Source organism: Petromyzon marinus, chromosome 43, assembly GCF_048934315.1.
Source record: "Petromyzon marinus isolate PM22_M1 ecotype Great Lakes invasive population chromosome 43, UKy_Petmar_22M1.pri1.0, whole genome shotgun sequence".
Classification (NCBI taxonomy): Eukaryota; Metazoa; Chordata; class Hyperoartia; order Petromyzontiformes; family Petromyzontidae; genus Petromyzon; species Petromyzon marinus.
The window spans coordinates 17003960-17016746 of NC_133709.1; the positions used below are offsets into that span (position 1 = coordinate 17003960).

A 12787-nucleotide genomic window follows, 5' to 3' on the forward strand; every position below is an offset into this window, starting at 1 on the left:
TGACGAAGCCAACACGGTGGCGTGTATCGTGTCGACAACAGCTCGGTTTTTGCAACTCCACTACTCTACGGGACGTCTGGAAAAAACATTACCAAGCTGCAGCGTGCGTACATAATTCTGTGGCACGTGTCCTGACTAGCACTGCAAGATCCGACCGTGCTGCGTTGGCTTCCAGTTGCCGAATGAATACTTTGTAAGGCTGCGCTCATTACACACACAAAGTTCTTGCCACAAATTAACCGCAATACCATCGCTGATCTCGTCATGTAGCATAAACCATCATCACGTGAACTCCGGTCATCATCCTTGCAGCAGCGGCTTTTTGGATAATCGTCGAAAAAAGATGGTGGTCACCGCATCATCATCGCGCGGCACTTTCAGATGCGCTCTTCTGGCCGTCTGGAACGCTCTTCCTTCCGATATTTGGAATCCACTGGAGCTATGCACTTTCAAATCAACTATCTTGACAAACTCATTTCTACGGGAACTTTTTTTGCGTGTTTAGTTTGTTGTCCCCCACCCCCGCACCTCCGATGAGCACGGATGGCTACGCACACGAAAGCCAAAGAAGTTCAGCGTACACGCGTACAAAACAACGGCCAGCGGACAATGGGAACGCGCGGGAAGAGAAACGTGTGATTTTTTTGTTTTATTTGTAAATCTGCGTGCGGTACACGGATGAGATCTGGCACACACACACGGTGGCACGCGGGCACCCAGCGGCAACGTAACGAGCGGCGTGGTGGAGGGGCGACGGTTCCTTTGGTTTTGATAAATGGCGACAATTGTCGTAGCGAGCGAGTGAGCGGGTCACGATTTGCGGGGTCGCAATTGCCGAGCGAGCGAGACGGTGTCACGTGAGGCGTTTAATAAATCGCTCGGTCTTAAGGCAGCCGGAGCTGCGGCGTTTTAAGAAGCAGGTCACGGAGAATTGTCCCAGAAGCGGCAACCACCGTCAAATCGCAAGGTCATCGCCCCAAAGTCCGAGTGGATTTTACAGAGGGGGGTTTGCTGCCGGGGGCCCTCTCCCCGTCTCCTCGTCCTCTCCGTAACCTCGCCGCCCCCCCCTCTCTCTCTCCGCGTCACGGCTCGTGAGGCTTGGCGAGCATCTTCATTCCAAGCCGGCCAACCATCATCAAGCTTCACGGAGCACAACGGCAACAAACACCACCACGACAACAACAATGAGAACACCGCAGCAGCAGCAACAACACGACAGCGTGTGACGCGACACACGCACAGAGGGTGCCGCGCCCACCCCACCACGACCCCTGCCCCCCCCCCCCATGACCACCATGCCGCAGGCATCGGAGCAAGTCGGCAGCCAACCAACCGACGGTGAGCATTGCCCCATCGCCAACTTACACAAACAAAAGATCCCCCCCGGATAGCCCCAACAGACCGTCGGGGCAAGTGCTGTTAGCGAGCACTTGTGAAGGTCGACGCAGGGCGCACGAGGGGGGGTAATGTGGCCAGCACACACGCCCCGCACCAGCCATTCATTTAAGGCTAATTCAACCTACGGGAGGGCCCAGGATAATCATCACCGATGTTGGCCGTGAGCGGGAATCGAAACGGGAGTCGCTGGGTTCGTAGTGCAGCGCGCCAACCGCTGCCTACAATATTTCACGCACGTATGTACGTGCGTGTGTGTGTACGTGCATGTGTGCATGTGTGCATGTGTGCGTGTGTGTGTACGTGCGTGCGTGCGTGTGTGCGTGTGTACGTGCGTGTGTATGTGTGCACGTGCGTGTGTGCGTGTGTACGTGAGTGTGTGAGGTGGACTCAGACTCGGCCTCAAATGAGTAGCTGTGTAAACATCGTTACTGGGGAGACGCAGGCGGCCGGGCGTGGCGCTGGCCACCCACCGCCTCGTGTGCCGTGCAGGCCTTCACAGGCGCACTCTTAACAGCGCTTGCTCCCAACAAGCTACATGGGGGATCTTTGTGTGCAGGCAGTATATGGGGAGCTGTGGCACAGCGGTTATAGCGCTGTGCTACGCTGCAAACCCGGCGACCCGGGTATGATTTGCGCTCATGGCCACCGCCAATGACGATAAAATCTGAACCGGTCCCGGGCCCGCAACATGAGGGACAAGGTCGGGCGCCACGGCACGGCACGCAGCGACGTTACGCAAGACCCCACGACGCCCCAAACACCGCACGAGATGTGCGGCAACGCGTCGCCTAACAAACCACAGCGCATGGCAGGACACGGCACGACACAAAGATCCCCCCGTATAGCCTGAACAGACTGTGGAGGTGAGCGCTGTTCGCGAGCAGCACCTATGAAGGCCGGCACGGCGCACAAGGAGGTGGGTGGCCAGCGCCACGCCCGACCGCCTTTGTCTCCCCAGTGGTGATGTTTTACACACCGCACCAGGTGAACATTCGAGGCTGAGTCGACTTAAGGGAGGCCCAGAACCGGTTCAGATATTCGTCGCTGGTGTTGGTCGGAATTTAACTTGGGTCGCCAGGTTCGTCACGCAGTGCGCTAACCGCTGCACCACCGCTCCTCACGAGACGGCACACACACCAACACGGCACGTGTGACATTACACGCACCACACGTGTGTGTTGGGGGGGGAGCAGTGGTGCAGCGGTTAGCACGCTGCGCTACAAACCCAGCAAACCGGATTCAATTCCCGCTTAAGGCATACACCAGTGACGATTAATTATCTGAACCGGACCTGGGGCTCTCCTAGGTCGATTTAGCCTCAAATGAGTACCTGGTGGGGCGTGTAAACATCGCCACTGAGGAGACAAAGACGGCCGGGCGTGGTGCTGGCCACCCACCCCTTCGTGTGCCGTGCCGGCCTTGGTAGGTGCTGCTACTCGCAAGCAGCACTTGCCCCTACAGTCTGTTGAGGCTACCTGGGGGATCTTTGTCTTTGGAGGTGAGGGATCTCACCTCGCGCCGGCGATGATCCCTGCCGGGAAGAGCTTCCCCGAGTTGTAGAATCTCATTCCCATCACCCCCGTCAGCAACCCCGAGGCCGCTGAGAAACACAGGGGCAGTACAGGGGCAGCACAGGGGCAGCATGAGGGGCAGCACAGGGGCAGCACAGGGGCAGCATGAGGGGCAGCACAGGGGCAGCATGAGGGACACACTCGTGTCACACACTCGTGTCACACACTCGTGTCACACTCGTGACACACTCGTGTCACACACTCGGGACACACGGCACACACTCGTGTCACACACTCGTGTCACACACTCGTGTCACACACTCGTGACACACACTCGGAACACACTCGGGACACACTCGGGACACTTTGACACACTCGGCACACACTCGGCACACACTCGGCACACACTCGGCACACACTCGGCACACACTCGTGACACACTCGTGTCACACACTCGTGTCACACACTCGTGACACACTCGGCACACACTTGTGACACACTCGTGTCACACACTCGTGTCACACACTCGTGTCACACACTCGTGTCACACACTCGGCACACACTCGTGACACACTCGTGACACACACTCGGAACACACACTCGGAACACACTCGGGACACACTCGGGACACTTTGACACACTCGGCACACACTCGGCACACACTCGGCACACACTCGGCACACACTCGTGACACACTCGTGTCACACACTCGTGACACACTCGTGTCACACACTCGTGACACACTCGGCACACACTTGTGACACACTCGTGTCACACACTCGTGTCACACACTCGTGTCACACACTCGGCACACACTCGTGACACACTCGTGACACACTCGTGACACACACTCGGAACACACACTCGGAACACACTCGGGACACACTCGGGACACTTTGACACACTCGGCACACACTCGGCACACACTCGGCACACACTCGGGACGCCCGGCACACACTCGGGACACACTCGGCACACTTGGACACGCTCGGGACACTTGGCACACACTTGGGACACTTGGCACACACTTGGGACACTCGGCACACACTCAAGATACTCGGCACACACTCGGGACAACCGGCACTCTGACTTTCACCAACGATAGCTCAACGAAGCGGTGGCTTCTCATCACGTGGAAATTTATAGCAGCCAAGTACTCTAACCGCACGTTTCTAAACATGTGTTTAGGCATCTACAACAATTAATAAGTCAACTGTTCCCGTCTTCAAAAGTAAGTAATTTTATTGGACTAATTGCCGTTGGGACGGATAAAAGTTACTTGCCAAACTCAAATGATAGCTCAGCCAAGTGGCTTATCCGTGGGAATGTCGAGCAATAGCCAAAGTAAATGCGTGATGTTGATTCTCAATGTGGAGGGAAAAACCGGAGGACCTGGAGCAAAATCCACGCGACCACGGGGAGAGAGACACGCAAACTCCAAATATCCAGCAAGCATCGTCAGGGTCGGGATCAAACCCATGACCTCCTGTATACCACGCGTGGTAATTAACATATCCTAGCCACCGTGATGATAATGAGAGCGAGAGACACACAAACTCCAAATATACAGCAGGCGTCGGGGACGGGATCGAACCCACGACCTCCTGTATACCCGGCGAGGTGGTTAACATCGCACCACCGTGATGATGATGATGATGAGAGACACGCAAACTCCAAATATACAGCAAGCATCAGGGTCGGGATCGAACCCGCAACCTCCTACACCGGACGAGGTATACAGGACCCCAACCATGGCCGTTGGAAAACTTTCCGCCGCTCAACTCGCTCAGAACGTTATTCCAGCTCGCGACGGCACTTGCCTGCTCCCCCACCACACGTCACCGTCTCCGCTCCAGCAAAAACCCCAAAAGCCTTTGTGCGGGAGACCTCCTCCACGTGGAACAAGCGCGGAGAGCACACAAACTCAATGGGTGTTCGAACCCAGGCCATCGTTGACGCGAGGCCCCGGGGGTGTTACCACCGGCGCCGCCGGCACCAGCGCTACTCACCGAGTGCGGCCCACACGTTCTTGGGGTCGTTGGAAGTCTGGTAGGCCCCGAACCCGGCCAGGCCCCCGAAGAGCAGGCCGGCCGCCAGAGAGGGGACGCTGCCTGCAAAGGCAAAAGGCAAAGATCCCACACCACCCTCCCCAGCATCGCCTTCAACAAACCGTTAGGGCAAGTGCCGTAAGCGAGTAGCACCAATTATCAAAATCAGAATGTTTATTTATTACTAGAGGAATCCGATGAGCTATGAAGCTCTTATTTCACAGATGTCCAGTAGAGGAACGGGTAAGAACGTTACAATAAACAGAACAACAACACGTGATAGGAATGCAAAGTACAAGCAAGGTAAACAAAGCACCCAAACACAAACAAATACAACACTAAACCATCCCCATCCTACCAGGCAAAGCCCACTGAGATATTAAATTATTACAAATGGTAGCTCAACAGAGTGGCTTATTGTGGACATTTATAGTAGAAAAATCATCTAAATCATCTAAATACATATTTCTAAATGTGGAGGGAAAACCTGGAGGACCTGGAGAAAAAATCTACGTGACCACGGGGAGAGAGGGGGACATGCAGACTGCAAAGTTCAACATACATATGGGAGCAAGCGCTGTTAGCGAGCACCGATGAAGGGCAGCACGACACACGAAGGGGGTGGGTGGCCAGCAGCCTCCCGCCGCCCCACGAGTTTGTCACGATTACACCGATAAATTATACGTGGCCAATCAGCATACCAGTCAACCCCTTATCAGTGCCCTACATTATTACAAACCAATTCAGACCTTATTGGTCACCCCGTGCCCTTAGAAATCTCAACGTTCATCATACAAAGTCCCATCACAAGGCGAGAAACACAAACATGCACTTTTTGTTTTATTTTGCCCGTATTGAAACGGCTTTAACGCAGTATGAACATGAAAACGTAATATCCTGTACAAGAATGCGGAGTAAACTGTATGGGTTGACACTACTATACACTATTATACACTACCCTATACTACTGTAGAGGTGTTAACTACTCACTGTTGGGTAACCTGCATTGCCACTAGGTATCAAAGGGGCAGTGCAGCGCTACCTCTGTGTGCACAACGGTTGGGGTCAGACGAGGTGAAGTGGATCGTAGCCACAGTTTGGTAAGAACCAATCAGACAGTTCCACGTGGGAATGTGTGATTGGTTACACCTGGCCACAAACGGGTATAAGAAGGGTGACCGCGCAGAGCGCGGGGAGTTCTCTCCCTACACGAAGACCGAAGCCCGGGCTGAAGATAGCCAGGACCCTGGACCCAGCCTTCCAGCCCTTCTGAGGGCTAAGGCTCGGCGTATCCAGCGGTCAAGACCCGCCGGGCCAGCGGTGGGTCAGATAGCCTCCCCTAGGTCCCAGCCGGAGGACTCTAGGATAGTGAAAGACGTGTGAGTAAGTCCCGCCAAGATAGGAGGCTGTACCTCCTTAGGTTAGGAAGAGACCTGTGTGTAGGTCCTGCTAAGTCTGGAGGCTGTACCTCCTTAGGTTAGGAAGAGATCTGTGTGTAGGTCACGCTAAGTCCGGAGGCTGTACCTCCTTAGGGTATCGGGTGAGGGGACCGCATACCCCTCTGTGTCTTAAGGACCGTGTAAAGAGAAGTATTACAATAAACAGAGTGTGCCTCATGAGAAGTTTATTCGTCTTCATAAACACTACACGACTGTAGAGTAGGGATGGACGCAGTTTGCGCAGTCGAGAGCGTGCAATTGGGGACGACCAGGCGTGCGCGCGTTGGGGCACGAGACGGGAGATGGGGGCGATGATTAGGGATTAGCGAGTGCGACAGGCGCCGTAGAGACGATAGCTTATGTGGGGGCACGTGAGGACTCGGGAGGGGTATATGAAGAGGAGTGTCCATGGGTAGCGGAGGGTTGATCGGGAACCAAGAGAGAAGACGTCTCGCCTCTGCCGCATGGGCCGTCAACGGGACCTCGCCCCTCACGCCGTCGCTGGGCGGGTGTTGGCTGAACCCCCCGCCCGGGACAGACGGGTGAGTGGGTACGGGGCAGCGTGGGGAAGAGCAGGGGGCAGCGGCGGGATGGGAGAGGGTAGGAGCGGTGCGGGGTAGATGAGAGCAGGCAGGAGGGGGAAGCGGCGTGTGTGATGACAGTGAGAGGCAGTCATAGGTGTGCCTACAACTGGTGCGAGAGTAGGATTAATAAAGTGTAAGCAGGTGACCTGTTACACCGTCAGTGCGAGTAATTATATACACCACTACTATACACTATACTATTCACTAAAATACTGTACACTACACTACTATACACTATACTATTCACTAAAATACTGTACACTACACTACTATACACTATACTATTCACTAAATACTGTACACTACACTACTATACACTGCACTACTATACACTACACTACTATACACTGCACTACTTTACATTACACTATTATACACTATACTACAATACACTACTGCGTACCTGTCAACCCCTTATCAGTGCCTACCTTATTACAGACCAATTCAGACCGTATTAGTCACCCCGTGCCCCTTATAAATCTCAACGCTCATCCTACAAAGTCCCATCTCAAGGAGAGAAACACAAACAAATGGACAACATTTTCTATGTTGCCCGTACTGAAACGGCTCTACGCCGTATGGACCCGAAAACTCAATTTCCCTGTACAAGAATATGGAGTAAACCGTATGGGTTGACACTACTATACACTACACTATACACTACTATGCACTACACTATTCACGACACTACTATACAACTATACACTACTATATACAATACTATACACATACTATACACTTCGCTGTACAAGAATTACGGGGTAAACCGCGTGGGTTGTGACGGCTATGAGTCGAGCTGCTCCCCTTCACGGGCGGCTCGAGACCTTTCGGGAACGAGAACGGTGCACGACGTGCGACGGCCGTCCCGCTCCCAGTGGCCCGAGCGCCCCCCCGCGGACGAGGCCACGCGGTGGCCGAGACAGCGCCGCGGCGTACCTGCTTTGACGTAGCCGATCACGCCTCCCGACGCTACGAGGGCGGCGTAGCCGTAACCGATCCAGTCCACGGGCATCCTGCACGCGGGCGGGGCGGTCGGCGGTCAAGTTTCTTAACCACGACGGGGTGAAACAAAGGCGGTCGGGGACACGGAGAGAGGTGGCGGCGTTGCCTCCTGCGCGACGGCGACCTGGGTTACGCCGCTTGAGGTTCGTGGCTCGAATCCAGTGGGCCGCCCTGGTTATCGCTGCGGTGCGTTAACCGTAACGTGCTTCTTCTTTCGTTAAGGTGAGCAGTATAATCGGGTGGAGAGCTGCGCTGTGCTATGCACCCCGGCGACCAGGGTTCGATTCCTGCTCACGGCTATTATCCGAACCGGTCCTGGACCTCCCCTAGGTGCGGTGTTGTAAACATCGCCGCTGGGGAGACAGAGGCAGACGGGCATGGTGCTGGCCACCCACCCCCTTATTCCAGCCTTCGTAGGTGCCACTTGCTAACAGCACTTGCCCCAACAGTCTGTTAAGGCTACACGGGGGATCTTTGTATTTCCACGGACGTTAACAATCCCACGTATGAATTCGAAACGATTGGGCTGGTGTGTCCTCGGCGTCGCGGTCCCAAATTATAGCAAAGTAAAAAAATGACCTGCAAATTGAGCGATTTGGATTACGCACAGCAGCAGCCCCCCTACCATGAGACCAGGCTGTCTATCAAACACACAGCAACAGCAGCACCTTCCATCGTGCCAGCCTTGTGCTATGAGAATTGTGTAAATGCCAAATGCATTAAATTATTATTATCTCCCCTTGGAAACTTGCGAGACATGGGATCAAGTGACGATTGCTATGCCTGCCAGCGGGTGCCAAATGCTCCGCTCCCGTGCTTCGTGTGTCGATCAGTGATGCACCCTCCGATTAGCACGGTTGGCTACGTACGGTGCGAAGGAAGTTCAACATACACACTCACCCATCCACCCACTCACACCCTCACCTCCGATGAGGGGCCATCCATGTAGTTGGTACGCAAAAATCTGTCAACTTGACCCATCCCCCCCTCGAATCCTATAGAACGGCCGATATTCAATCCACGCAGAAACGATCAAGCTTTAATAATATTAACGCCTTTAAGCAAACAGTCCACCGCTGGCTGCATTAATGAATTACGTTGGTGTACCTTGGCCACTGATTTTGCTGAGCTGCGTGATAGCTGCAGTCAGGGGCACGGTGGCACACGAGTGACACCTCTCTCACAGTCCCACTTCTCACGCTAGTACTTGTTGTCTGACAGCTGGAGACACTGAACTGTGGCTCATTTGAAGGCCAATGTAGACAAATTATTATCGAGGCCTCACAACCCCCTCCCCCCCCCCCCGTTTCCTATGCGGACACTGTCAGTAGACCCCCCATACGCAAGCGTACGCATTTGGGTTAACCTCCCCCCCTCCATGCGTAAGTACGAAATGTATGGCCCCTTAGCGTGCTTGTGGTGGGGTAGATAGTGGGTACATCCACCTCGTCCAAGACGAATAGGCCAAACACACGTGGGGAGGAGGGAGGGGCTCACAAGAGCCCCGAACTACATGACGTGGGATTGTTACCGTTGCCAGGGACGTTTTTACTACAGAGCTAAAAAAATATATGTTGTATTCTACCAGGGTAAGGCCAACCGAGCCACGTAGCTCTATGTGAGAAGCGACCTGCTCATCACAAATGATAGCCCGACGAAGTGGACTTATCATCATCGTGCGGAAATGTCTAGCGGCAGCCAAACACTCGAAGCGCGTGAGGGGAAAACCCGGAGGAGCCAGAGAAAAGTCCGCTTGCCCGCGGGGAGAGAGACACCGCAAACTCCAAATATACAGCAGCAGCAGGCATTGTTAGGGTCGTGATCGAACCCACGACCTCCTGTGTACCAGGCGAGGTAGTCAACATCTCTTAGCCACCGTGATGATGATGATGAGAGAGACGCAAACTCCAAATATACAGCAGCAGGCGTCAGGATCTGGATCGAACCCACGACCTCCTGTAGACCAGGTGAGGTAGTTAACATCTCCTAGCCACCGTCATGATGATGATGAGAGACACCGCAAACTCCAAATATACAGCAGCAGGCATTGTCAGGGTAGTGATCGAACCCACGACCTCCTGTGTACCAGGCGAGGTAGTCAACATCTCTTAGCCACCGTGATGACGATGAGAGAGATGAAAACTCCAAATATACAGCAGCAGGCGTCAGGATCTGGATCGAACCCACGACCTCCTGTATACCAGGCGAGGTGGTTAACATCTCCTAGCCACCGTCATGATGATGATGAGAGACACCGCAAACTCCAAATATACAGCAGCAGGCATCGTCAGGGTCGTGATCGAACCCACGACCTCCTGTGTACCAGGCGAGGTAGTTAACATCTAGCCACCGTGATGATGATGATGAGAGACATCGCAAATATACAGCAGGCGCCAGAGTTGGAATCGAACCCACGACCTCCTGTACACCCAGCGAGGGAGTTAACATCTCATAGCCACCACGGAGCCCCTGTGAATAGTGGAGCGGTGGTTTACGCACTGGGTACGGGTCCCGGCCACGGCTAACGTCAGTGGCGGTGACGTCACCACGGCAATTGTGCCAGGCTAGGTGCACCCTGACACGGTCACGTCAAGCGTGGAAGGCTCGCTGCTGATAGGTCACGGGACAGACTCGGTTGACGCTGTGCCAGGCTAGGTGCAGGACGTCACGGCACAGCAGTCAACCCATAACACCTGGGTCTGTCCCGTGACCTCCTCCTGCACCTAGCCTGGCACAGCAGTCAACCCATAACACCTGGGCCTGTCCCGAGGCCTCCTCCTGCACCTAGTCTGGCACAGCAGTCAACCCATAACACCTGGGTCTGTCCCGTGACCTCCTGCACCTAGCCTGGCACAGCAGTCAACCCATAACACCTGGGTCTGTCCCGTGACCTCCTCCTGCACCTAGTCTGGCACAGCAGTCAACCCATAACACCTGGGTCTGTCCCGTGACCTCCTCCTGCACCTAGTCTGGCACAGCAGTCAACCCATAACACCTGGGTCTGTCTCGTGACCTCCTCCTGCACCTAGCCTGGCACAGCAGTCAACCCATAACACCTGGGTCTGTCCCGTGACCCCCTTCTCCTGCACCTAGCCTGGCACAGCAGTCAACCCATAACACCTGGGTCTGTCCCGTGACCTCCTTCTCCTGCACCTAGCCTGGCACAGCAGCAATCACCCACGGCACCTGATGGGTCTATCCCGTGACCTCCTGCGGGGCAGCGAGCCTTCAGAGACGACGCTCTCACGTGACGGCCTCAGGAGTGCACCTAGCCTGGCACGAGCGCCGTGGCGGCCAAGGGCCCTCGACACGCGTCACGCCCATCTGCGCGTCCTCGCCAGCAACTGCGATGAGGCCACGCACGACGTGAAGCTGGCCCTGTGCAACGAGCACCGGGTCACCCTCACCGAGGTGGACGACAACAAGCAGCTTGGCGAGTGGTCGGGGCTCTGCACGATCGACCGCGAGTGGGGAAACCAACTCAAGGTGGCCGAATTCGTTGAAGGACTACGGCAAGGAGGCGCAAGCCAAGGACGTGCTGGAGGAGTACTTCAAGGGCAAGTGAAGCTCCTCCTGCATCGTCCCCACGATCGCGATGGAACAATAAAAGGGAGAGAGTGGAGAGAGAGGAGAGAGTTGCGGCCTCACCTTGCGAGCGAGCGAGCGGAGAGCGCTTGACGAGTGGCCTGGCAGCGTGCAGATGGAACCGGGTCCAGGGTGTCACAACGGGATCCGGATCCTCGTTGCGACATCGCGGGGAACCGAATCCCCGTTGCTACGGGCAACCCGGTTCCTATTGCGTTGCCACGTTAATACCGGTAGCTATTGCGTTTCTACAGGACCCCGGTTCCTATTGCGTTGCTATGGAAACCCGGTTCCTATTGCGTTGCTACGTTAATTCCGGTTCCTATTGCGTTGCATTGTAAACCCGGTTCCTGTTGCGTTGCTACGTTAACCCGGTTCCAATTGCGTTGCTATGCAAACCAAGTTCCTATAGCGTTGCTATGGAAACCCAGTTCCTTCTGCGTTGCTAGGGGAATCGGGTTCCCATAGCTAAGTGGAAAGTGACACAATTCGATTCGGCGGCGTTGTCGATTGCAGAATCGATAATCGATTGACTGTCTCGTTGGTCGCCTCAGTCAAAACACAGCGAGTTGGCGCAGTGGGGGGCACAGCTGCTGCATCTGCCAGTCATCTCAGTCAATCGGTCAACCCATGGTACCTGCAGGGTCTGTCCCGTGACCTCCTGCACGTAGCCTGGCACAGCAGTCAACCCATGGTACCTGCAGGGTCTGTCCCGTGACCTCCTGCACCTAGCCTGGCACAGCAGTCAACCCATAGCACCTGCTGGGTCTGTCCCGTGATCTCCTGCACCTAGCCTGGCACAGCAGTCAACCCATAGCACCTGGGTCTGTCCCGTGACCTGCACCTAGCCTGGCACAGCAGTCAACCCATGGCACCTGCTGGGTCTGTCCCGTGACCTCCTGCACCTAGCCTGGCACAGCAATCAACCCATAGCACCTGCTGGGTCTGTCCCGTGACCTCCTGCACCTAGCCTGGCACAGCAGTCAACCCATAGCACCTGGGTCTGTCCCGTGACCTCCTGCACTTAGCCTGGCACAGCAGTCAACCCATGATACCTGCAGGGTCTGTCCCGTGACCTCCTGCACGTAGCCTGGCACAGCAGTTAACCCATAGCACCTGCAGGGTCTGTCCCGTGACCTCCTGCACCTAGCCTGGCACAGCAGTCAACCCATAGCACCTGCTGGGTCTGTCCCGTGACCTCCTGCACCTAGCCTGGCACA

At 55.3% G+C, this 12787-nt stretch overlaps 1 protein-coding gene across 1 annotated transcript; it reads right to left on the bottom strand.

The window, feature by feature from the left end:
- Window positions 1-634: 634 nt before the first annotated feature.
- TMEM14C (transmembrane protein 14C) lies at window positions 635-11771 on the bottom strand. Its single transcript, XM_032980165.2, has 5 exons — window positions 11631-11771; window positions 7917-7993; window positions 4919-5020; window positions 2911-2998; window positions 635-1140 (listed from the first exon to the last, which is right to left on the bottom strand). Exons 1-5 carry the CDS (start codon window positions 11732-11734, stop codon window positions 1083-1085), a joined length of 429 nt encoding a protein of 142 aa, XP_032836056.2. The 5' UTR covers window positions 11735-11771; the 3' UTR covers window positions 635-1082.
- Window positions 11772-12787: the final 1016 nt, after the last annotated feature.

Bases quoted from the DNA above. Each gene is read 5' to 3' on its own strand.
- TMEM14C (XM_032980165.2), bottom strand. From the start codon at position 11,734: ATGTCGCAACGAGGATCCGGATCCCGTTGTGACACCCTGGACCCGGTT. The intron at 5,021-7,916 runs GTACGCCGCGGC...TTGCCTTTGCAG, and splicing joins GATCGGCTACGTCAAAGCAG to GCAGCGTCCCCTCTCTGGCG. The intron at 1,141-2,910 runs GTGAGATCCCTC...TGCTCCGTGAAG, and splicing joins GGGATCATCGCCGGCGCGAG to CTTGATGATGGTTGGCCGGC.